The following is a 25,354-nucleotide window of genomic DNA, read 5'->3' as shown; positions in this document are numbered from 1 at the left end:
GACTGGAATTTTGCTCATCATCCTAATGGACTGACTGCAGACCATAACAGGGAATTTAAGTTAGGAATTTATAGGTGTATTCTCAAATCAAAAATTTGAAACAAAGTTACAAATAGGCAATAGCCTGCAAATGAATTGAATAGCATTCCGACTTTACTGCAGCTATTGCTTCCGTAATTAGTTACTATTGGTTCAATCTTGTTTCGTCATCTGTGGTAGCAAGAGATGGAACTCTTGATTGTGCCCAGGATATGATTTCTTCTCTGGTTGAGATGAAAATGCCAGCTTTGTCTTCACTCTGCCTAAATGGGGCAACTAGTTCCTTCACATGGGATTCAAAAGCACAACCCAGTCCTTGAGAGTACTTGTGGGTACCTGCACCAGTACTAGCAGAAAACAGCTCTGGCAATGGTTCTTGGCGCCGAACCATTTGTGTTAGAGTGCCCATCCATTCTTCGAGTGCAGTTTGTGCCGCGCCCACAGACAGTGATCGAACATTCAGCCGCCATTCTTCAGATGTCTTCGTATGCAAACCCGGGTACAAGCCATGTGCAGAACCCAAATAGAGCAGCTCGTGGGCTCTCTCATGGAGGTTCCTCTTTCGACATACATCAATCAAGCAATTGCAGAAGGGTCTCCGAGCATCAACTGCAGTTGCACCGAGTATGCTTCTAAACTCCTCTCTGATTGTGTCAAAACTAGTCTTATCTTCCCCTAGCAATTTGATGAATGCGACCAATTCTGGATTTGCATGCTGTAAACAAGCAAGAACCTTACTTGCATCTTCGCCTTCCTCGCAGTAGGACACAACAGACAACAAGCACCCACACAGCCGATCATCTGGCCTGATACCCCTTTCCATTGACACTTCAAAAACCCTAACCAATTCATCAATTTTCTTGGCTTTCCCCAAGCATTGGATCAAACAAGTGCATCCCATAACATTCAGCTCAACACTTAACTCAGACATTTCCCTGAACAACCCCATTGCCTTATCCACCTTGCCCCCACTGCCATAGATGTTGAGCATTGCAGTGTAGCTCCAACTATCCGGTTTACAATGCTCTGATCCCTTCATATCCTCGAACAATCTCTCCGCGTCCTCCTCCAACCCAAGATCAGCACACATGCTCAACAATGTGTTGTACAAAATGAAATCCATCACCCACCCATTCAACCTCATTCTCTTCCACAGCTCCAGCGCATCTCGAGCCCATCTAGCCTTGCCATAAATCTTCACCAGCGCGGTTAGTGTTTTTGCGTCTGGGGTGACTCCTGAATCCACCATTTCCTCAAACAAGCTTCTAGCCAAGCCAGGCTTCCCGGCCTTGCCCATTGCTTCCAGCAATGTATTGTACACAACCAAATTAGGCTGCACCCCAAGTGACTTCATCTCTTGCAACACATACCTAATTCCATCATAATCCCCAGCTTCACCAAACATCTTCCCCAACACGGCAAAAGCAATGGGGTCAGGTTTCCACCCACTGGCCCTCCCTCTCTCATACAAACTCATCACCTCCTCAACCTTCCCCAGTTTAGCATACACATCCAGCACAGCGGAATAGGTGACCTCATCAGGCATCAGACCAGTCTTGTACATCCTCTCAAACCACTCCACAGCCTTGTCAAAAAGATCGCACCTTTTGGCACAAGTGATAATGGTGGAATATGTGATGTTATCAAGCTCAACTCCATTGTTTATCATATCATAAGCAAGGTCTTCTATCAGATGAAACTGCCTACCAAACCTCAATGACTTCATTGTGACATTGTAGAATATCGTTTCCATAGGAAACAAGTTCTGGGTCTTGATCCAATTGAAGAAGAGAAGGGTCTTCTGCCATGGCCTCAAGCTGTTGAGCACCAAAAGTGCATTTTCCCTGTTGGGTGGATGTGGGATTTTCTCAATGACAGCCAAGAAAGCAGCTTCAGAGGAGTCACAGTCATTGAGCTTCTTGGCAAAGAACCTGAGCTCCCTGATTTGGGGATTGTAAGAGTGCTGAGTCCTCCTCTGGCGCTGGAGGCTGAGCACAGAGGGTTTGGGTCTAGTGGGGTTGACCCAGGTGGATTTGGGCTTGACTAGGAGATGGGTTTTGGGGGATTGTTCCTTGGTTGGAGTGTCGGAGAGGATGGTAGTGGAGATTGGCCGGAGTTGGTCGGATAAAGAAGGGTTTTGGTGGCGGCCCTCAGCCAAATCTGGCGGCGGAGGCTTTGGAGGGGATTTTGAGGAGCTACAAGAGATGGTGAATCTTCTGGTTTGAAGCCTAGAGGGAAGGTGAATTGGGCGAGTTGTGTCTGAAGTGTGTGGTATCCGGCAGTTGATGTCTAAGGTTGTGGAAAGAGTTGCAGTCATGGCGATAAACAGAGAGACGAAGGGTTTGGTTCAGAAATCTCTCTCTCTCTCTCTCTGTGTATTTGTCCGGGAATGTGTGAGATTTTGTGTGTGCGAGGATAGGATCTTATCCCAACCCAACGCAACGGTGAGGACAAGAAAATAAATAAACGGGTAAATGAGTGAGCAAAAATGGATAATAAAATGATGGGTCTGAATCTGATCATCCAACAAATTGGATTTGGGGGTCTTAGGAATAGGAATGAATAGGGGGTCCTACAACAATTTTCTTACAAATCTTACTTTTTCTATTATTTATACTTATATAATCCCCTCTTTCCCTTCATTTTCCATATTGCTTATATGCAATCCTATGCAATTATTCTATTCTATCTAGTCTATAGAGAGATAGCTTAGCCCAAGACCAATTCATTTGGGCTTGGGCCATATTCTAATCACAACAAGACAAGTGCCAAATTAAGTTTCAGAAGACATCACTACAAAATAACATATCCACGGAAAACCTGTGTTATAAGATGGCCCTGAGAATGAGACCCCTTGGAATAAAGCACACACTAGCAAAGACCTGATTGAGTTATTCTCCCAAGAGGGAAACCTTCTCCCAAACAACTATACCCTCTCATTGCCCTCACCTCAAAAGTTCACCTTCTCCTAAAAGACTACTCCTCCGTCGGGGAAGGAGGGAGAGGGGTTCTCACCAGGCTCTTTCCATTCTTAGCCTGGGACAACAACTTGCACCCTCTTTGCATGCGTGCATTGTTTTGCTTTTGATGATTAAAAATTTTATATATTTGAGTCTTGAAAATGATACATAAAAATCATGCCAAAGGATATTTATTCCAAATGTGCTTTCAATATATACACACAAAATCTTTTGTGGCATGAAGTCTAAATTAAAAATAATATTAATGTTCTTCAAGGATTTTTTAAATTGAATGATTTAGTGTGTGTCAAAATATTTTAAAAAGGATAAAACACTCTCTTGAAAACACTTAGGCAAAACTGTCGACTTTTGTTAAAAAAAAGTCGATTGTTTTGTGCCTTCAGTTATGGGCTGATGAAAGTAAGGGAAAACTATTGACCTGTTTGTAAAAAGAGTTAACCATATTTACTCTTATGCAAAAAGAAGTCGATTATTCTTGCAAATTGTTGATGAGGCAAATTTTTACTCTTTGTACTTTTAAGTAAGTTACAAAATAATCGATCATTACTGTATAATGTCAAAAGTTTCTCAAAACTATCAACTTCTTGTCAAAACAGTCGACTGGTTTTCTAAAGAAGTCGACTTCTTTTAAAAAGAAGTTGAATGTTTGCCCAAAGCTGTGAGTTGTTTTAAAATTTCTTGATGAAAATAGTCGACCAGTTTAAAAAACTGTCAACAATTTTTTCACTGATATGTTTAAACGACTAGTTTTTGCAAGTATTAAATACGTCTAACGGCTCGTTAAATGGCTAATTAGTTTAAAAGATGGATGAAAGATATAAATACCATACCAAGGATGCACTAGATGAGGTTACCAACACATACAAAACTTACAATTGCTCACATCCTTCATTCCAGTGCTTAATCTTTCAATCTTTCTCTCAACCAAGTCTGTAACTGAGAGTTGTAACTCTCATATCATTCTACTTGTAAATTGTATTGTAATTCCTAGCAGATTAGTAGAGGGGCCACTTGATTATAAGTAAGAGATTGTAATTTCATATCTAGTTACTAGATGGCCTACTTGATCTCAATTAGGAGGCTATACTGGATTTGTAAAATCTCCAATGGGTAGTTGGGGGAGTGGATGTTATTGGGTTTGCCAAACCATGATAAATCTTTGTGTCTATCTCTTTACTTGCTTTCAATTTTTTATGGTTCGGAAATCTTGATTTATACCGACTATTTTATTGCACTAAAAACTTAGTCACTTATAAAGTTTTTAAAAATTCACTTACTTTTATTCATCTAATTCACCCTCCCCTTGGGTTTGTGATGACATAATTGTGTCAATCTAAAAGTTGGTATCAGAGACAATCCCTTGTGCTTTTACAGGTTTAATCACCTAAGGAAGATACTAGAATGACACATATCTTTGAATCACAGCAAGCAAAAGGACAAAGCACCTCTAAACCCCCTTTATTTGACAACACCAATTATGGGTATTGAAAAAAGAGGATATCTTGTTTTCTTATGCAGTTCATCAATATTTTGCAAACCATCATGGATGGAGTGGCACTTCCAGAAATGGAGAATATAAAGGAATGGACTAATGAGCAAAGAAGAACAGTAAAAATCAATACCAAAGCCATGAACACACTGTTTATGTGCATTATGTCCCAAAGAATTCAATCTTGTATCAATTTGCAAGACAACCAAGAAATATGGGACAAGTTGGAGGTTACACACAAAGGAACAAAACATGTAAAAGATAAAAAATAAAATTGATAAGTCATGATTATGAATTGTTCTCTATGAATCATGAAGAGACAATTAAAGATATGTTCACACGACCCAATAACATTGTCACAGGTTTGGAATTGATGGGAAAAATCTACTCAAACGGTAAGAAGGTGAGAAAAATCCTAAGAAGTCTACTAAGGGCTTGGGATCCTAAGGTAACCGCTATAACTGAAGCTAAAGACTTAGATACATTGTCCTTTGATAATCTTACTTGGTTCTCTAATGAGGGATGTTGGAGAAAAACCAAAAAAAAAAAAAATATGAAAGATCTTGCTTTCAAAGTTGAAAAAAAGCAAAATGAAATTGTAGATAGTGATAATGAGCATATTGTTTTATTAACTAAAAAATTTAATAGATTTTTGAAAAGAGGAAAATTTAATAAAAAAAGAAGAATTTCAAGAAAAATAAAGATCATAAAAAAGAAACCACTACTAATGAAATTTGATGTTATGAATGTAAGAAGATATGTCATATAAAGACGGAATGTCCTCTTTTAAAGAAAAGCTCAAAAAAAGACAAGAAGAAAACCCTTGTCGCTTGGAATGATGAGGAATCATAATCAAGTGATGAATCAAACCACTAAGAAATGGCCAATCTTTGTCTCATGACCAAGGAAAATGATGAGGTATCATCTAACAACTCAAATCTCTCTAGTTCAAAATTTATATTGAATGAATTATATGATGCATTTAATGAATTAATAGAAGATTTGAAAAAGCAAGTTTGAAAAATAGCTTATTCAAAAAGAAAATCAAATTTCTTCTTCATAGTTTATTCAAAAAGAAAATCAAAGCTCTTGAAGAAGAGATAATTTTGTTGAAAAAGAAAAAATATACTTTGAATAATGAATAGAAAACTTTGAGTGATGAAAAAGAAATTAAGTCTTCAAAAACAAAATTTAGATTTGAAAGATTCTTTTGAAAAATTGGTTGAAGGAAAAAAAAGCTTGAGATGATACTAGGAAATCTTAAAAGGTTAGTTTACCTTTGATTTAAAGGTACATATAAGAAAAATTACTTATATTTTAGCATTTATGCTATATGCTTACTATCCCTCTATATCCATAACTCATACTGTTGTTTTTGAGAAAAACTTGACTTTCTCTTACTATCATAAATTGGAGAGTCGGTATCACTGTATAATCTTATGACAATGAAACATTCTTACGCTATCCAAAGCAATCATGTTGTACACACAACGATCCTTTTATAAACCAAAGGTATGGAACTCAATATTGTCTTTTCATTTTTACCCTAATCCATGTGGTTGGCAAGTTCAAGGAAAGCATGATAAAATTTCAAATTACCAAGTACCATTACCTTATCTCATATTTTACATTATTTATCTTCTTGTTTGATTCATACACAAAAGGAAATGCATTAAGCACATAGACAATCATACACGACAAACTCAATAGTGGAGTACAAAAAAAATCTCATTTCATTAATAAGAGCAACATTTACATTGGAAGTACATGAAATGAGAAAACAAAACATTACATGAAACAAAAGCCTAATCTACCAACAACTGCGAAGGAAGATCAGGATGCTCAGGAACCATAACAGAAGTCTTGGCCTAATATAAGACCTTCCTCAAGAGGCTCTAGAATACTAGTGTCCAAATCCTTTAAAGCCTCGATAATATCCAAGTCAACATTGGACTCATGTACGTACGGACTCCACGACCCAGAAAGGTTGGCTGTGTTGTCCACAAGTGTGGAATCCAAATATTCCTTGGGATCCCAAGGATCCAAATCATACTTCTACTAATCAGGGACCTCGAGGGATGTGACCTCAGGGGTGTAAACCAACTCGGGATAAATCTTCCTAGGATGATTGGTCTCCAATAAGTGCCAAGACATGTAGAGCTCATACTTGATGAAACCAGTCGTGTAAGCTTTTCTACATTTGTAACAGTCCTAGTAAAGTCTGTACTTCTTTACGACCTCTAAGTAAATGGTTGTTATATTCCTTCTCTCAAGCTTGCTCTATATCTTGAAGACATTCTTGGAAGTATCTACCTTAAGCGTGACCATTCTCAAAGTCCATCACCATTTGGTTGTGTTCTTGAGATAATGCACGTGCGATGCTTATGTCTGATCCAAAATTCATTATCACTTCTTATCTACTTGTGTTATTCTTCTATTTTTGTCTTCTAATGATAGGTTTTTGATTTGTAACTTTGACACCTCCGCCTTGAGTCCATGAATTAAGCCTTGGAGTTATTGACATTCTTGTTGCCACCTTTTAACATCATCAACCCATCTCATGGCGTTGGCGTGGGCACATGCAAGATGTGCATGGTTATTAGCATTGGCGACTACCATTACTTGTATTCCTTATAAACACACAACACAACAATACATTAGATCTCAAAGTCAAAAGTCAACATGCATGTTAGAAATTAACAATAAGACTTTGACTAGAATGAAACCGTTACTTGAATTATTTGTTGCTCGGCATTGTTTATGTCTTCCCGTGAGCTCCTAAAATACATTTTAGGGCAAGACTATTGAGTATATTAATCTCGCCCTAACCCCAGGGTTGGCCACATTCACCCCCTCATAGCTAATGATCCCTCGTTCCCTTGTAGTCTTATTTCTTGTTAACTAAGGCACGTCCGTGAGGATAGGGGTAACATTTGAAGCCCTCTCAGCATTTAATGTCCTCCTTTCACAATGTTCAGGCACTAGAGGTGTCAACATTCAGCCTTGTTCCTTTGATGATGGGCCTTGAGCACCTCCATGTTAAGTCATGATGTTATTTCGACATCTGGAGCATGTTGTTGATAATTGTTGGTCCCTTAAGGTATGGCCACTCAAGAGGGAGGTAAATTGAGTGTTTAAAATTTTTCTCCCTTTTAATAAATATTATTGATTAATTATTTTCTCTAAGAATATATAAAAATTATTTTCTTTTAATTAAATTCTTATTATTTAATTTTAAACAAGTTAAGATTTTATAACGATGTATATGTAAGTTTGACATTAATAAATTGCAAGCCATAAGATATAGAAAAAATAAATAAATGAGGCACAAGACAATTTATAGTGATTCGGTGTCTCCACACACACCTACTTCACTCTTCCAAGGTCTTAACCACCCTTGGAGTTCCACTAATCTCACCAAGGTTTTCACACTAGCTCATCTTGAAAATTAAATACACTCCTAGATTACAATGGGTTCTAAGAAAATCACCAACACCAAGGTTTTCTCCCTACCTTATCTTGAAAACTAGATTTACTTAGATTTTAACGGTTCTATGAAACCTATACAATCCACAATAGTAATTTAAATGATACAAATAATTTGTCCACACTTAGACACAAATAAGCAATTAAAAATAAATTATACAAGGTAATAATATTTAAATAAATAAATAAAATGTGACCTCAGTTTGAATGGAGAAGATTGGATTCGGCTTTGGGATATCTTTTTCTTCTTTTGCCTTGTGGCTCTTCGGTAGATGAACAGTGAATCTTTGAGAGCCTTGAAATGCTTGAAAATTAGCTTGAGAGCTTTGGATGTACAATATATGCAATAGATACTCAAAAAATGAGTTTAGGGATATTTATAAGCATTTTAGCCACTAAAGAAAAGGTTAATATGAAGTTTGAAATTCAAAAAATGTATAGGTTTTCTCAAACAATAAGAAAATATGTCTCACATTTAATTCAAAATAAATTTATTTTTTTCATGAGAAATCGAGATTTGAAAATTCAAATATAAACTTTTGAGATATAAATGATTAAAATAAGAAAACATATCTAAAAGCAATCTCTTTTAATTCAAAATAAATTTACTTTTTGCATGAGTAAGAGAAAATATGTTTAAAACTAATTCTCTTTAATTCAAAATAAATTTACTTTTTGTATGAGAAAGAGAAAACATGTTTAAAAATAATTTTCCTTTAATTCAAAATAAATATACTTTTTGTATAAGTAATAAAAGCATTTATCAATAAATGAAAATTCAAACATAAACTTTTGAGACATAAATGATTAAAAGAAAGAAATATATTTAAAGGCAATCCACCTTTAATTCAAAATAAATTTACTCTTTGTACCCACTTTTAATTCAAAATAAATTTATTTTTTTTATATGAGAAAAAAATACATTTATATCATAAAAATATTTTTGTTAATTATCAAAATTTAATTAATATGAGCAAGTTGGCTCAACAATAATCATAGTGTGGTAACTTCCAATGAAGGGGGGGGGGGGGAATGTCCTTTACCGACCATAAGATCTTCCAGAGGGTACCAAGGATGGTAGCAAGGGAGGAAGAATGATTGGTGGTTGGGCTAAGGTGCCAGCCTTGTTTGTTGAGTGCTCGAGCGTGCCTTTTTTCTCTTCATCACCAAGGTGGCCTCAGTTTCCCCTCGGGCTTTAGTGGCTTGGGGTTGTGCGGTTGTGACTTCTTAAGCTTCTCTCGCCTAAAGTGCCTCATTTCTGCAACAAACATAAAATAAGGTTAGAACTCTTATATGAGACGTATAACTTTAAGTACATGAAGAAATGGAAAACAAAAAGAAAAGAATAGCAAAAATGAGAAAAGAAGGGAAGCAAGCACCATTGGGTTCTTCATTTCTTCCTTGAGTTTCTGCCCTTTGAGGCACTACTTGCCTTGAGGGTTCCCCCCTTCTTAAGAAACCAACCAACACCCCTCAATCGATTATCAGAGAGTAAATCGAAGAGATTGAACGATTCTGAAAGTAAAGCAAGATCGCTACGGGGCAAGTAGCGTAGTTCAAAAATTTTGAACCTTACCCCGATCCCGGCGATTGGATCAACGTCGAAATCAAATCATTCACAAACAAATAAATAAATCTAACCTTTAGATTATCGAGTCGTTCGCGGATTCGAGCCGTCCAAGCGTCCGGCCTCTAACTCGTGATACGCGGCACGCGTCCGTTGGCAAGGAGAGCGGAATAGGAGTGCTAGCTCCTTCTCCTTTGCGCGGCTTGTGTATGGACGGTAAAAGAACACCCACGTTTCAAATCGATGCCAAAAGAAACGGGGAAGAGTGAACGGCAATGCGTTTTTCAACTCTTGAAAAACGACACCAAAAATCACCTCTATAATGGGCAACCTATAAAAGGATATTTATAATGAAATATCCTAGGGTTTCTAAAACCCTAATGGATTGGGCTAGCCCATTAATTCTAATTTAATTAGAATCATAAGTGGGCTTATTCTAGTCCAACTAGAAATATAATTAAATGGCCCAATCCTTTTATAGGTTAAATAAAATATTATGGCCCAAATCTAATTCAAGCCCAAATATATTTTATTTAATATTTGGCCCAAATCTAATTTGGTCCAAATATAATATTTAATATTTGGCCCAAATCTAATTTAGTCCAAATATAATATTTATTTTAATATTTGGCCCAAATCCAATTTAGTCTAAATATTAACTTAAGCCCAAAAATATTTTATTTCCTATTTGCCACTCAAACAAATAGAAAATCATTAAATTAGAAACTCCTTCCTAATTTAATCAAATGCCATTTTTAGGAAACTCTTTCCATCACGACGACTCCTCGTCATATCGACGTCATTACGTCTATCTGTTCTTTTTTCGTGAGAACCTACGACGGCACAACTTCTTGCCGAAGTGTCCCACTTAACCATACGTCCACTCTCCTGGTTTAAGCCAGGGACCGTGCCTATTGCGTATGACTCATTAGGCTTCCGAATATGTTGGCAATGTGTCGGTACGAACACATAAGACAAGATTGGCCTCTAGCAAGGCGTCATGCCTACCCAATTATTCAGAAGGATTCATAATCCACAAATAACCTTTCACGAGCATGGTTACCGTGTAATACGATCCTCTCGTCAATGTATCTTATGTGATCTCAAGTATGGCGATGTGTTGCTTGATAACGATCACATGAGTTTTCTTCGGTCTTTCGGATATCTTCACTTAATAGAAAGTGAATCAATAACTCCTTATTGATCTCTTTCACCATGGCCATGGATTTAAAGTGAATATCCACCGAATGCGCCTTAGATACATCATCCTCTATCAAGGGATAGACGAGTCCCATCTTGGCTATGCACCCATCTCCATAAGCCTCATGATATACCCAACGATCGCCCACGTGCAGCCTTTGTCTAGGCCCATCGAAACGATGTCAAAGCATACCGGTCTTCTTATGAGATGACCGTGACAACCTCAGGTCCAAGGATTAGTTACACCCATCTCGTATGAGAATTCCATCAACATATAACCAAAATGGATTCTCGTGGCGAGTCATGTCCAGTGACACATTCTCCAACATTGGTCACCTATGTACTTGTCTAGGCATCCCCATGCCTATGGGTGTGAGACCCCCATTGCTATCACATAGCAAAAACATAGCACATACAAGTCTTACCGCAATTGTCAATGTCCATTCTTGACATTGCTACGACTTGGGAAATTTAATGATGTCTATAAACTGTGATGCATCATCTCACATCTTTATAGATTATTCACAGTATACATCATATGGACTTCTATCTAGTTTCATTTAGTTATTACAATAATAACAAGAAACTAATAGAATGACTTCTTGTGAATTTGAATAACTCCTTATTCAAATAATAACATGATTACAATTGTCAGTGTACAACATGCCCAATATGATTGGGTCTAGAGCACCTACACTAACAGATTCTTCCCTAAGGAGACGAGCCATGGCAACTTGATATTTTACTTTCACAATTATGACTGCAAGCATTAATTGTAAAAGGATTGGCTGCCCTAACTTTTTCACCACACCAGAATTGAGGTGCACACCATGTCAACGATGGCCTTACCGCAATCCACCGAGTCTCAAAGTGATCCACCTTTGGTGGAGACTTAATGAATATCCCTCACTACTACACACCTTTTTGTTAAGTGAAAAAGTGCTACCGCATCTCCATGACTCGAGAGTGATAAAAGTAGTTGAATAACTCTGTGGTGGGTACCATTCCTCGTTCTTTACATAGGACAAAGAACCCTACTAGTAAATCTCATCCATTTGGGTGGACTTGGGTTTGAACCATGTTATTTTGGCTCAAGTGGGGGAGTGCATAGTTCGGTTGGTCGATTTTTAACATTTTTAGTAGTCAAATTGCTTGTGCAATTTTTCTGTCAAACTAGATCGCACGATTTGGTTTGGTGCGCGGAAACCACATCGAACCACACCAGAAAATGCGATGCAGTTCAGTGTGGTTTTCGCGATTTGCCCAAAACATCCAAAATATTAATCCACTCATTTTCGTGGTGTGATTTCTATGGTTTCATAAATTGTTTCATCAACTATTTAGCCCATGAACCAAAACAAATAAAAGATTATATAACAATCTTTTATTTATACAATCTGTTTGAGATTTGTTTTTTTGGTTTGAGATCTATTTTGGTTCATGATGTAAATAAATTGTTTCATAGTTTTTTTATTATAATATTATACTCGAGTAGTTCGATTTTAAACCGAATCGAGAAATCTTCAAACTGTGTGGTTTGTGGTTTGAGGATTTCTCAAACTGTACCAAACCGCCCTTCTCAAAAAATCATGCGGTAAGGTTCGATTTGGTCGGTTTTTGCGATTTGTCGATTTTTTTGAACACCCTTAGGCTCAAGAACTCCATCCCAAACAGATAGAGAGGGAAATGGAGACCAACCCAAAGGTTATCCTTGTGCACAACTATTCCTCCTCCTTTAATTTGTGTCATACACGCTTCCCTTCTACGCAGCTTCTTTACTAAATGTGGGGGTGGGATATTGTAAGCGACTCTCAACCTCTTGGCATCAACTATATATGTTAAGAAAAATGGGTTGGCCCTAAGAGATTGTTGTTTCTTCACCACTCTCTTCTTTCTCATTGGCCCTGTTCATGTACTTGATTCTCGCCATGCCTGCGGAGATTTACTTTAGTAAAAAATTTGACACGAAGTTCTCCGAGGCAGCAGTTGTGGTTCTTCAAGGAAAGGAATAAAACGTTTTCCAAGACAGTGTATAATTCTTTTTCCAAGGCAACTCAAAAACAATTCTCTAGGACAGTCAAAGTACACAAGTACTGTCAAACTTAGAAGCGTAGGGGAACTCCGCATGATGTAACTTCTCTTATTTATACTCTCTTCCTTAGAAGGTCAATCGGCATTCCATAATTACAATTTCTTACGGTTGGAGGATGTCAGACTTGACGATTCCCTACACCGTGCAACAAAGTCCGTGCTTTTCTCTAGGGCAACTAGAATACACTACTGGGGTAAGTAAGGCACTTCTCCTAGACAACTCCGCTACTCAGAATTTACTCTTCCCTTTGACTTTTAGTAAAAAATAATAGTGGGGAGTCATTGTTGTAATCTACCCTCCGGGGGAACGTGTTATTCTCACTAAGGAAGTATCTTTCTCCTAGGAAGATGAGTTCTCTTCATGAAGATAAAAGATGACCATTTTCCCAGAGGAATAACCTTTACACACAAGTATAACAATATAGACGCGATTGAATTACTCTCATTGGGAATGAAAAGGGAAACCTTTTTCCAGATAACTATACCTTATCATTGCACAAGTTTCAAAGGCTCTTATTCTCTTAAAGGACTACTCTTCCAAGGTGGGGAATGGGGGATTTTTCACTAGACCCATTCCATGCTTAACTTAAGACAATAACTTACACATTTTGTGCATGCATGCCATGTGTCCCCTTCACACATATCCCCTCCCCCCCCCCCCCCCGCCGCCGCCTTGCATCTTGAGGGATCTTTTTTCAAAACCTTCTATAAGACTTCTCATCTTCATACACTTGTAGTTTATCTTCTTATCTTTATAGATAAACGTGCCATGCTTATCCCAGATAACTAAAGTTGCTTGTTTATAGCATTCATCTGCTTATTCATACATTTCGTTTGCTTCTGCAAAACATCATGAAGACTACATCTAACTTAAGTATTAGAGAGGCTGCATGGGAAAATCTCCACTCGCCTTTGGACTATGTGTTTCCATGCAGAGCTTCTCTCCTGGACAATGGAGCACTCCCCTAGGCAATCACCTTACACTCTCCTACTTCATCCTTGAGCTGCTTATTCAAGTCCAATAGTTGCCTATTCAAGAGACTTGGGCTAATCAATTTCTCTCTCTCAAATAAAGACACAACTTCTCTTGGACAACAAATCAAACTCTCTCCCAAAATACAACCTGATACTTTAACTCTCGGCTTGCAATTCCTTGTTCCTTGCTTAGTTCTACCCTAACTTGAGCATCCCAATCTATAAATTTTTACTTATTTTTTTACAACAACATATTTTATTAAAAATAAGACCAAAATATTTGGACCTCACAAAAGATAAGGAGGGCCTGTTCTCTTTGGCGTTTTCGGGTCGTTTTTTGTTTTCAATTTTTCAAAATACCAAAAACGTATTTTCTTTGTTATTTTCAAAAAAATATTTTTAAAAACAAGGAAAAAATTTGTGAAGAAAATGGAAAACAACAAAAAAAAGTTTTGGCTGTTTTCAACCAAAATACAGTAAAAATTGAAAACGCGAAAAATGCAAGCGTTTTCCGGCTCACGCATTCCCTATTCCTTCTTCTTTCCAAGCTCCACTCTCTCTTGCAACAAGCAACACAGATCTTCCACCATTATTGCCATCGCCCTCCACGCCACCGCTCCCCAAATACAACCTGATACTTTAACTCTCTGCTTGTAATTCCTTGTTCCTTGCTTGGTTCTATTCTAACTTGAGGGTCCCAGTCTATAAATTTTTACTTATATCTTTTACAACAACATATTATATTAAAAATAAGGCCAAAATATTTGGACCTCACAAAAGATAAAAGACTCTTGTAGTCAATCTCATATAGCTAGAGTTATTATATATATATATCTTTGGTTGGATTAAAATGAGCCACCACTCTTTTCATTTTCACCACGTGAGCAATCTTTTAAATGGAGGCAAGGCCTTCCCCACATCAGTGGACGCGACGGTGAGAGTGAATGGTGGTGGAAAAGTCTCTGATGTGCCCCCACGCAGTTCAAACGCATGATGAGTCACACAGTTCATACTCATGATGAGTCCTTAATAAAGATTAATTTGGTCATTTGGAAAAGGGCACACAAATACATGCCTGTGGCCTCCCAAAATGTCCCCTCCTTGCTTGTGTTAACGATTATTAAAATAAAATTATATTAAGATAATTTATTTAAAAAATTTAATATAAAAAATCACATAATTTTTTTAAATAAATATAATAAAATATATTTTTATCTAAAACACTTTTTATATTATATTTTTTTATTTATATCTTAATTAACAAATACTACATTGATAAATAATACACCACTATTAAAGATAGGGTTGGAATTTTAATGAATTTTTAAACTTATTTGCTTGTTAATGTAGGTGTTATATTTTAATTAATTTAATAAATATTAAATATTAAAATTTATTAAATTCCTTACTAGATTTGAACAATCCAATGCATCTGAATCTTTTTCCAAACACACTGATTTGCCTCTTATCTAATGATTATTATCATTACCTTCTTGAAGAAACCTAGCTAGCTATATATAGCACCAGATTTATGCGAACAAATATATATATATATATGGGTAGGTTCAAAGCTTCTTCCATTGATTGTCTAGTCATCAAGGAGTGCAACCTTTTGTGGGTTTAGGGAAAGAATTTGAACATATTCAAACTTATGTTTGAAAGTGTGGGTCCCAACTTTTGTAATTTTAACAATCTAATTATACCTTAATAGTTTATTAAAGGGATGTCAAAATTCAAAGATATATTGTTTGATTCTATAAATTTATAAAAGATAGTGATGCTTCTATTGATCTTGTGTGTGATCGGTTGAGTTAAATCATTTTCACTCCTATATATCTTTATGGATCAACCCATTTAGTGCACTCACTTTTCAACAAGTCTTCTAATATTATTATAAAAAAAAAAACGACAAGAATTAGATATTATACTCAAATTAAGACCTAAAATCTAAACACAAGAGATATTGCCTGCTAATCAATCTCGAACATCAGATTGTGGGTGCCTCGGAGGCCTCCAAAGTGTTTTTCTCTACCAACCCATTTTGGGGCTATCAATGTAGCAAGTGTCACTGTGCCAGTTATATATGTTTTGACATCACATTGGGATTGGCCTGATGATATCTTTCTGTAATTTATCTTAAACCGTTGAATATGAAGTGGGGGAAGCAGATTCCACAGGGCAGCATGATAAAGGGACAAAGGACCGAAAGTAGGCAAATAGAGCCGAGTACTGATCGATCACAAGGTGGGCCTGGCCTGTCTCTTTGGACATAATTTGCATTTCCCCATGACATGCAAGCTGCATCCATCCAAAAGCTCTCCATATTCCATGCCCTATTAATTAATTCCTTCATCTTCTCCTACATTTTGACCAACTTTAATTAATTTCTTACCCTCAAATTAACTCCATTTCACACCAAATAATCCCACTTCCAACCACCCACCTCTTTCTTCAATTACTTTCGAGAATAATTGGGATTTTTACGATAGTTTTATGCATAAAATTTGTAATTGTTACTGATTACTTTGATATGTATGAATATCATATACTGGTCCTCTTGCTTTTAGAATAATCAGTTTGTATATGTTAAAGTTCATGAATAGGGTTTCAACGTGAAGTTGACAACTAAATAGCACTACCATGTGGAAGTTCATGAATGGACTTCATGTATTTTGCATATGTTAAGCTACTTGAGAAGCAAATTCATTAAAACTTTGAAGTTGATGATATTTTGGAGTTAGGCTACTCGGAATGACTGTATTATATTTAACATTTGTGGCCTTCTTGTCATTAGTAGTTGGGGAAAATGTATAGGATAACAAAATATATAAACTCTAATCATTGGGGTGGTAATTCAATTACATTATAGAGTGTTTTTTTTAAAAGATAATTAATGATCAAATTTAAAAGCGATCACTCTTGTCATTTGATTCTCACGTTGTCCCTTGCCATGTGTGACTTGAATTTTAGGGTTGAATAGAATTATGATACCATCACTGTAACCTGTAACCAAATAGGGGATTTGATCAATCTCTTAAATTGTCTTTGTATATTATGTCGAGATATGAGACATTACAGGACATATAAGTCACTATCAATAATTAACTTAAAGTTAAATCAAATTGTCATGTGAAATATTTTTAAAAATTATCCTTTTCTCTAGCAATATATATATATATATATATATATCTGCAAACTTTTTGAGAAAGCTGAGCCTATAAAAAAATAAAAGCAAGAATAATATAAAACCAAAAGTTCAAGAGTTCATACCAGTTTCAAGCTTTTGATGGTATAAAGATATATGAGTTGGCTTGCAATTGTAACCAAAGGACCCCTTCCCTCCTTGTTTTAAAGCCTTAACCCATGCTTCTTTTTCTTCTCTCTTTTTACCTTTCCTTCTTTTTTGCTTACTCCTAAGGGTTTGCAACTATTTATAGGTGGCAATTTCAATTTGATAAAAAATCTTTTCTCGTATAATTAAATACCTCTTCTTTTTGCAAACCATACATCTTTTTCTCTTTAAATTATTAATAATAATATTATTGTTCTTACTTTTCCTGCCTAATGTGTAAGGCAAAGCATATAGTTGAATAGATCACAATATTGTTATTTTGCAAATTTATTCATTAGTTGGTCCCATTAAATTCCACCAAACTTTACGACAAAGTGCCAATAAAGGCACGGCCTTGGTCATGCCAAAAGCTTCCAATAAGCTAAGCAAGCACTTTCAGGGCCCCTCTCCTTGAACGCTGGGCCACCCCCAATTACACAAACTATCACTCTCACTAAACAAAAGTGTATTGTCAGACTATGATGATTCTTAAGGAGGCTGAAGAACTTGGAGGATCTTTTGTGAGACAAAGTTGGATTAATCCCAAGATTTGTAACCAATCAAAGTGTTGTTCTCTGACTCATGGTGATCTGTAAGAGACTAAATAAATTGGATTGGTGATCTTTCATGACAAAAAAGTTTGGATTAATTCCATTGTTTATTACCATTTTAGTATGTATTATATATGGAAAGGGTGCTGTTGATATAGGTAGGCCACCTCAAGTTTAAATGTTATAGGCATCAATTGAAATTTAATGATACTGTAAGCAAGCAAAGTGTAAAGAGAAACCTTACTTTTATGGCAATATTTTGGAGTAATTTCACAATTTATAATTGATGCACTTATCGTTATTGCCAATTATCTCGGCAAAGGACTGGCGTGCATGATACTTCAAAGACATCTAAGATTAAATACAGTGTTACTAGTAAGGCAAAGCAAGATCAAGATGACAGGTATAAAGGGTTGGAAAGACTGTGATGCTTATTACTAAGCTTGCTTACTTTCTCTATACATGTTCCATTTTTATTTCTAAGCATTGGGATAACATTTCATCATGGTTATTGAGTTTCGAATGAGCATTCCGACCACCTTCTTCATAAATTTCTTGAAGATTTTCACAAGAGCACCATTAATATCCATTTTAGTATTGATAGAAGTGAGAAGTGAATTATCTAAGTGGCCAATATGAAGTTTAAATGGGATAGACATCACTTAAATAAAATTGTAAACATGATAGTCAATCAAATCGATAAGATGGACCTATTTCCCCTATTCCTCTCTCATTTTTAGATGAGTTCTAAAAGGATTTGCCTCGTAAAGATTATTTGCCTAGCCAAAAATGTACATTGGAGTACAATTTGCAAGAAGAGGACAAAAACTAAGAAAAAAAGACCAAGGCATTAGATTTACTCCAATTAGCGCTAATTTTAGTGGGAATCAAGTGGTTTCTTAGTCTTAGGTGTGAACTGGTTTGAGTTCATGGGGCGAGGCCTTGGAATTTTTTGTTGGTTTCATACAGGTAAGCAACCTTTCGGTGCATCAAATTTTTGGACTGTTTCTTCTCCCATCCCTATATAACACTCACCCACACTGCTCTGTTTCTACTCTGCACAGCTCACTCTCTCTACTACAACACTTGATTTCTTGTCTATATCGTTTCTGGGTCACAAGTTTTAATCTGAACCATTCAAAACTTTCTACTTTTAACACGTTTTGAATTGGTTTAGGTTTCTGGGAGTTGGAAAAGATTCACTTTTGGTAATTCTAACTGTCCCTCGGGAGTCCGTACCCTTTGAAAATCCTAGTTGATTTTGTTTTTGAGATCAAATTTCAGGCGGGGTTGGTGGGGGAAGGCTGACCATCATAAAGAAAAATTGAATTTTCCAGGAAAATGATTCTGTTGCACAACGGGTGCAAACTATGGCAGTTGTTTGCAATCCTTGAGAAGAAGTTTTGTGTTGAGGAAAGCTTTTATTTTTGGATCTTCCAAATTTTCAGTAGGTACAGCATGGGGACTTGATCACAGGGCTAGCAAAAGCTGTGAGAAAATTTTTCTGAGTTCTTCCCTCTTTTTTTATTTTCCTAGATTTCAAGAATTTGAGTAGATTGGGGAGTGAGAAAATGGGAGGGGCATCATTGCCACCGGGGTTTCGGTTCCATCCAACTGATGAAGAATTGGTGGGATATTATCTGCAGAGAAAAGTTGAGGGACAGGAGATTGAGCTTGAAGTGATTCCTGTGATTGATTTGTACAAATTTGATCCATGGGAGCTGCCAGGTATTAATTCTTCGTTAAAAGTTTGTTTTAGCTTTTGCTTTTGTGCCTTCCATCTATTTGAAGAAATTCCTTGCTGAATGTCATACGAAGTAATTGGTTTAGATGATGTATTATGGCGTAATTACTTATAGATTCTGTAACGTGATGAATTTGCCACTGCTATGTTGTTGTGAAGTGATTATTTAGGCAGAGTTGGTCCAGTTTTAATGTTCTCGACTCCTTAATTTTTCACTGAGATCAAATGAATTTCTGGCTTCTGTAATGGAACTGGGATTTCCACCAATATGCAAGTTGAGAATTTCTGCTGTTGGAAAGTATTTGCTTTCTTGGTTTTATATTTATTTCCAGTTCTGTTCTCTTCCCTTGGAATTCTGGTTTTTGAAATCATAATTTGCAACTTCAGCAGTAAAAGTTTCTTTATTTGTCTGTTCCCTCTTTGGATTAAATGTTATTTGGGAATTTGAGGATCCTGATGAGCGAGACATGAATTGCAGTGAAATCATTCCTTCCTAGTCGCGACATGGAATGGTTCTTCTTCTGTCCCCGGGATAGGAAATACCCAAATGGATCACGCACGAATCGTGCTACCAAAGCTGGCTACTGGAAAGCCACTGGTAAAGACCGGAAGGTTGTCTGTCAGTCCGCTGTCACCGGTTACAGGAAGACCCTGGTGTTCTACCGGGGGCGAGCCCCAATGGGGGATCGAACAGACTGGGTAATGCATGAATATCGGCTCTGTGATGATACTTCTCAAGGATTACCATGTTTTCAGGTAAATTTAGCAGTTTCATTATTGAGGGTCATATAGCTCGGATTCCCAAAAGCCTCCAGGATGGAGGGACAATAATACGAAGCGTTCACTGAATTTTGATTTTCAGGGAGCTTTTGCTTTGTGCCGTGTCATTAAAAAGAATGATAGCACGCAGAAGACGAGTGATTTTCAGGGAGAACCAAAGGCTAAGCAGGTTGGGAAACGTTCAAACAATGAAGAAAACTGCTTTGCAAGGATTTCAAGTGATCAGACCCTGATGATCTCTGAGGACACATCATTTCAAACAAGTCACCGGTGCAATGGGAGTAACTTTCCGAGTCCTGTTACTTCTTCATATCAGAGTGCACAAATTATGGTTAACGAGGCATGCTTGATAGGTACCATTACCAATCCCGGTAGCACCTGGGTGTCGCCTGATTTTATCCTCGACTCTTCAAAGGTACTAAAATTCAACCTCGTTGCCCCTTTTCACTTCTGGATGCCAGCTTCATCACGATGAGTTCCCAAGGACATTCTTTTGTTCGAATTGATGCAGGACTACTCACAAGGACAAGGCAAACCGGGACACTTGCCACATTATGAGTCTGATCCAAACACTCTTAGCCAATGCTGGCAAACATATAATCAGCATGAGATCTCACCTAGCTCATCCTACTCGAATTTTGTGGAGGAAGTTGAACTCGGCGACAATCTCAGCCAATTCCAATGCATGTCACCCTACTCAAGGCACACAGACTACATGGGATATTGTGGAATTGAGGACATGCCATATGAAGGTGTGATTACCAGACTAATTCACCGAGAAATTTAAAAATCCTCCCCGGGAAGAGACCTGAGTCACTTTTAGTTGATTCGATTCTTAATGCAGGACAAGAAACTTGGGAGCAAGCAACGATCTGTAGACAGAGCAGCGGAGATGGGAGCTCGGGGGAACTTGGCGGCCTTTGGTCACAGGAAGACAACATGGTCATTGTGATGTGAGAGCTTCTTCTGCCAAACCTTGAACAATGCTATGCTGGCTACTTGGTTTTAGCTTGTGAGAATCTGGAATAATCCTCTGTGACAACGCCTTTTAACGTTGTTCTTGGAGTGAAAACTATGAGTTCTGCCCCTACTGTACAAGTGTGGTTGCTGTATAGCTTGCAGCTTCGTATATATATGGTGGTGCTAGTGCTGGTGCTGGTGTTGGTCTAGTAACTGTAACTGTTGACCCTGCTCATGTTATGCTGTGCAGGTAATCCAAATTACTAGAATCTTGTTGATGATGCAAAATATTACCAATAATATTTGAATGCGAACCTAGCTAGACCAATGGAGAGACTTTTTTGCTTCCGACTTGCTATTGATAGTGCGATGAATGTCAGCTGACTTATATTGTTGGGTGGATAAAATCTTGTTTTGCATTATTATATCCTCTATTTATTTAGAGTTATTATAAAGGTTAGTTGACTTGCGAAACATTTAAGTTTGTGTAGTAGAAGGGCGATAGTACTTATTTAATTAATAAATAGATCATATGACCGACCACATGTCATCTAATTATAGACAATTAGTCTTAACCATATCACTTTTATACAAAATAATATCTCATTTTATATCATATGAATTCTTCATATATAAATAACATGAGTCATCATTTATAAAAAAAAAAATCATAAGACTGTAGAATATAATATATATATATATAAGGGTGGTGGGTTGCTAGCATCATTCCAAGAATATGCAAATTATTGTTGAGAAAAATTCGAAATTGATCATGTGCAAAGTGCAACCTTTCTGTCTAGGCTTGGGTGTGAGGATGGATAGAGAAAGCAAACACTTGTTGAGCTTTAAAGTGCAGTTTTTATGAAGGGAATCATAGTGTAAGTTTAATTTCTCTGTCTTGCCCCTACCAGATTGACTTACTGGTCACACATCCCATTTTTTTTTGTCATTGATAGAAGTGTTCACGGTTCGATTTGGTCAATGTTTAACATTTTTAATATGTCAAATTGCTTATGCAATTTTTTTTGTCAAACCAAACCATATGGTCTAATTTAGTGGGCAGAAATCGCACCGCAAAATGAGGTGTTATTTTTGCAGTTTGTCCAAAACATCCAAAGTATTAATCCACCTATTTTCATAATACAGTTTATAGGGTTTTATAAATTGTTTTATCAACCATTTAGATCATGAACCAAAACAAATAAAAAATTATATATAAATAATTTTTTATTTATACAATGATCTATTTATAAAAACAGATTATTTGGTTATAAAACAATCAGTTTATGAACAGATTATATAAACAGAACAAAACAGATTGTATAAACAATCTGTTTGAAATTTATTTTTTTGGTTTGAGATCTCTTTTAAATAAATTCTTTTATAATTTTTTTATTATTACATTATATTCGAGCGGTTCGATTTTAAAGAGAATCGATAAATTCTCAAATCGTGCGATTTGTAATTTGAGAATTTCTCAAACTATATCGGACTGCCCCTTCAAAAAGTCATGTGATCCGATACGGGGCAACTCAATTCAGTCAATTTTCATGATTTGCCAATTTTTTTGAACACCATTAGCCATAGAGTGGGGACATGGAATATATTCGTGGCCATTCTTTTTTCTTATCTCCATTTAAGTAGACACGTTGTTTTGACTGCTTTTCTATTCTTTTGAATCTCTATTTTATTTTATTTTATTTAAATTGAATTGTGTTATCAAAAGTTATACAATTCCTATATATATAGAGAGAGGGAGAGGGAGGAAGTTATAAAATGAAAGACTGCTGTTATTATTATTATAAGGAGTTATAGTTTGTTTTTGTATACAAAATTATAGTTTCATATTTCGAAGGCATGATATTTTAGATAGAGGCGGAGTGACAAATATAAGTTTATTTAATTCATTGCCATAACCAAAACCTCAACAGGGTCCTTAGCTCAGTGGTAGAGCATTCGACTGCAGATCGAGAGGTCACCGGTTCGAACCCGGTAGGGCCCTTTTCATATAAAATTAATTATTTTACTTTTTACGTGTTGCTGTTTAATTTTTGGGGGGATAAATTACCTTTAAAACACTCAATACGAACGAAGTACAAAGATAAATAAAGCCAGAGAGTCCCAATACATTAATGAACTCAAGGAAGAATATCATCACAAAATATGATTGTAAGACGGAGAACTCAAAGAAGGGCCAGCAAATGACCCAACCAAAAGAGACCTGATTTACTACTCTTCTAATCAATCACCTCATTGGCAATTATGAAGTAATCTGAGAATTATAAACCATACCCTATAATCGATGAAAGGGAGGGAGCTACCATATATAGTTTTTAAAATTTTGAATACTTTACGAGGAATAAAATCATGAGGAAAATTTTACATGAAAGAAAATCATGAGAAGACGAAGACAAAAGATATTTCATGCACAAATACTTCAATGTTTACTTTAAACTCTTGAAAATCTTAAAAAAAATTACGGAATTCCTGAACTAGTAAAAAATGACTTATGTGAGAGGAAAAATCCTTCTTTATTTATTGATGATATTGTTAGGAAGTGATTTTAATACCTAATATATTGAGATTATGATTGTTGTAGATAATCCTCATTTGTTATAGATTTTTAAGAGAAAATTTAAATGACAAATGTTTACACGTTTGTCATGAGAATACCTTGCAAAGAATTGTGCGAGAAATTGTATCTGAAAATGTTGGTCCTCTTTAGCGGGAGGCTACTGAGAGAATCTCTTGGAACCCCTTTTAACATTCATTTCTTTAACCCTTATACTTTTAAGTTTTTGGACTTTGAGTTTCTCGAGCCTTGTTAGTAGACCTTGGTTCGGATATAGATTAGATTCATTCAATCGTTAATCAAGATAGAATTTAAATCTTCTTTTGCGTATATGTATAGAACACAAGAACATATACATGTACATATATATTTGGACAATCATATATATACGAATATTCTGTGTATCTTTTGTTGTTTTAAATGAATTATTATGCTTTCTTTATAAGTTTTGGTGCTGGGTTACAATGAGACAAATAGCTTGAGAATGAAATTTTGGTTATTTAATTGTGTATTATTATAGGTAGTTAAAAATGAGGCAAAAGTATAATTAAGAAAAACAAATCAAAAATGAAAGAGACTTTAGTAGGGTCGCCATTACACAAATGCAGTTTATGCTGATCCTAAAAACTTATAATTGGTGGCGATTAGTGGTGGCCTAAGTGACCACACCCATATTAGCCCCCAGTCACATGCACTAAGAGTTGTTCAAGTGTTACTGACCAAGGGGTTTCTATTTTTGGCCCTTTTAGAGAGGGTCATGAATATGTGATTTGCTCAAAATATAAAAAGAATACCAATAATCGTTATTTGATAAGAAAGTTCATCACAAATAAGAAAATACTAGTTTCGATTCGTCACACTCTAAGATAGAAGAAGGAAAAATGATAAGAATCAAATAAATTCGCCACTAAACAAATATATTACTTGGATAATAATTAGAATAAAAATATTCTCTGCACTTTCTTCATAAAAATGTTCATATCAAAATATTACAAAATCTCACATATAAATATTAATCTTATAGACAAACCTAATAATTAAAGACAAACAACATCATTGCCTCTTTTGACAAAAAAGGACTAATGATGATAAAAGACAAACCAAAAGTATAAAATAAAATATCACCATGCCATTTTTGATAAAGGGAATCATGATTACCTTTTTTGACAAAATATGGCTAATGATGATAAAAGACAAACTAAAAGTATAAAGAAAACACCATCATATCACTTTTGATAAATAAAGTCATGTTGATAAAATATAATGATACATAAAGACAAAACACTCTCAAACATAAAGGACAAATGAAAAATGATATCATCTATGACATCAGTTATGAGATTTAGACCTATTGAAAAAACTTGGAACTTGCAGATGGGTTGATTGCTTGGATTTGATCATAGAATGCCTAGGTTGTATTCCAATCTCGGGCTTCCAAGCAAATATGCAATGTGATTAATTTAGATTTTAACTCTTTTATTTTAAATTCTAACTCTTTCAAATGAACTAGAGTCTTTCCAATAAATAACTTAAAATTCTTTTAAAATTCTTTAACTCTTAAACAAGTAATTAGTCCAAAACTTATATA

The 25,354-nt window shown here is 35.9% G+C and overlaps 2 protein-coding genes and 1 non-coding gene across 5 annotated transcripts; 2 read left to right on the top strand and 1 right to left on the bottom strand.

Moving 5' to 3' along the window:
• Positions 1-54: 54 nt before the first annotated feature.
• Positions 55-2,464, bottom strand: LOC127786473 (pentatricopeptide repeat-containing protein At5g46580, chloroplastic). Its single transcript, XM_052313892.1, has one exon. The coding sequence runs from the start codon at positions 2,354-2,356 to the stop codon at positions 185-187; it is 2,172 nt and encodes a 723-aa protein (XP_052169852.1). The 5' UTR covers positions 2,357-2,464; the 3' UTR covers positions 55-184.
• Positions 2,465-18,531: 16,067 nt separating this feature from the next.
• On the top strand, positions 18,532-21,616 carry LOC127813946 (NAC domain-containing protein 71-like). Of its 3 annotated transcripts, none has more exons than XM_052355103.1 (6): positions 18,532-18,679; positions 19,357-19,438; positions 19,933-20,210; positions 20,317-20,649; positions 20,746-20,986; positions 21,079-21,616. In XM_052355103.1, the coding sequence occupies exons 3-6, from the start codon at positions 19,959-19,961 to the stop codon at positions 21,189-21,191; spliced, it is 939 nt and encodes a 312-aa protein (XP_052211063.1). In that variant the 5' UTR covers positions 18,532-18,679; positions 19,357-19,438; positions 19,933-19,958; the 3' UTR covers positions 21,192-21,616. The 3 variants fall into 3 exon arrangements, with proteins under 3 accessions (XP_052211063.1, XP_052211061.1, XP_052211062.1); XM_052355102.1 differs by lacking the exon at positions 18,532-18,679 and adding an exon at positions 18,743-19,200; XM_052355101.1 differs by lacking the exon at positions 18,532-18,679 and having other exon boundaries at positions 18,742-19,438.
• A 1,508-nt stretch (positions 21,617-23,124) lies between these two features.
• TRNAC-GCA (transfer RNA cysteine (anticodon GCA)) lies at positions 23,125-23,196 on the top strand. Its single transcript has one exon. It is a non-coding gene; the product is annotated as a tRNA-Cys (tRNA).
• Positions 23,197-25,354: the final 2,158 nt, after the last annotated feature.

Source organism: Diospyros lotus, chromosome 12 (assembly GCF_014633365.1).
Source record: "Diospyros lotus cultivar Yz01 chromosome 12, ASM1463336v1, whole genome shotgun sequence".
Classification (NCBI taxonomy): Eukaryota; Viridiplantae; Streptophyta; class Magnoliopsida; order Ericales; family Ebenaceae; genus Diospyros; species Diospyros lotus.
Note: the sequence above shows the minus strand (reverse complement) of the source record. Positions and strands in the feature narration are given on the sequence as shown.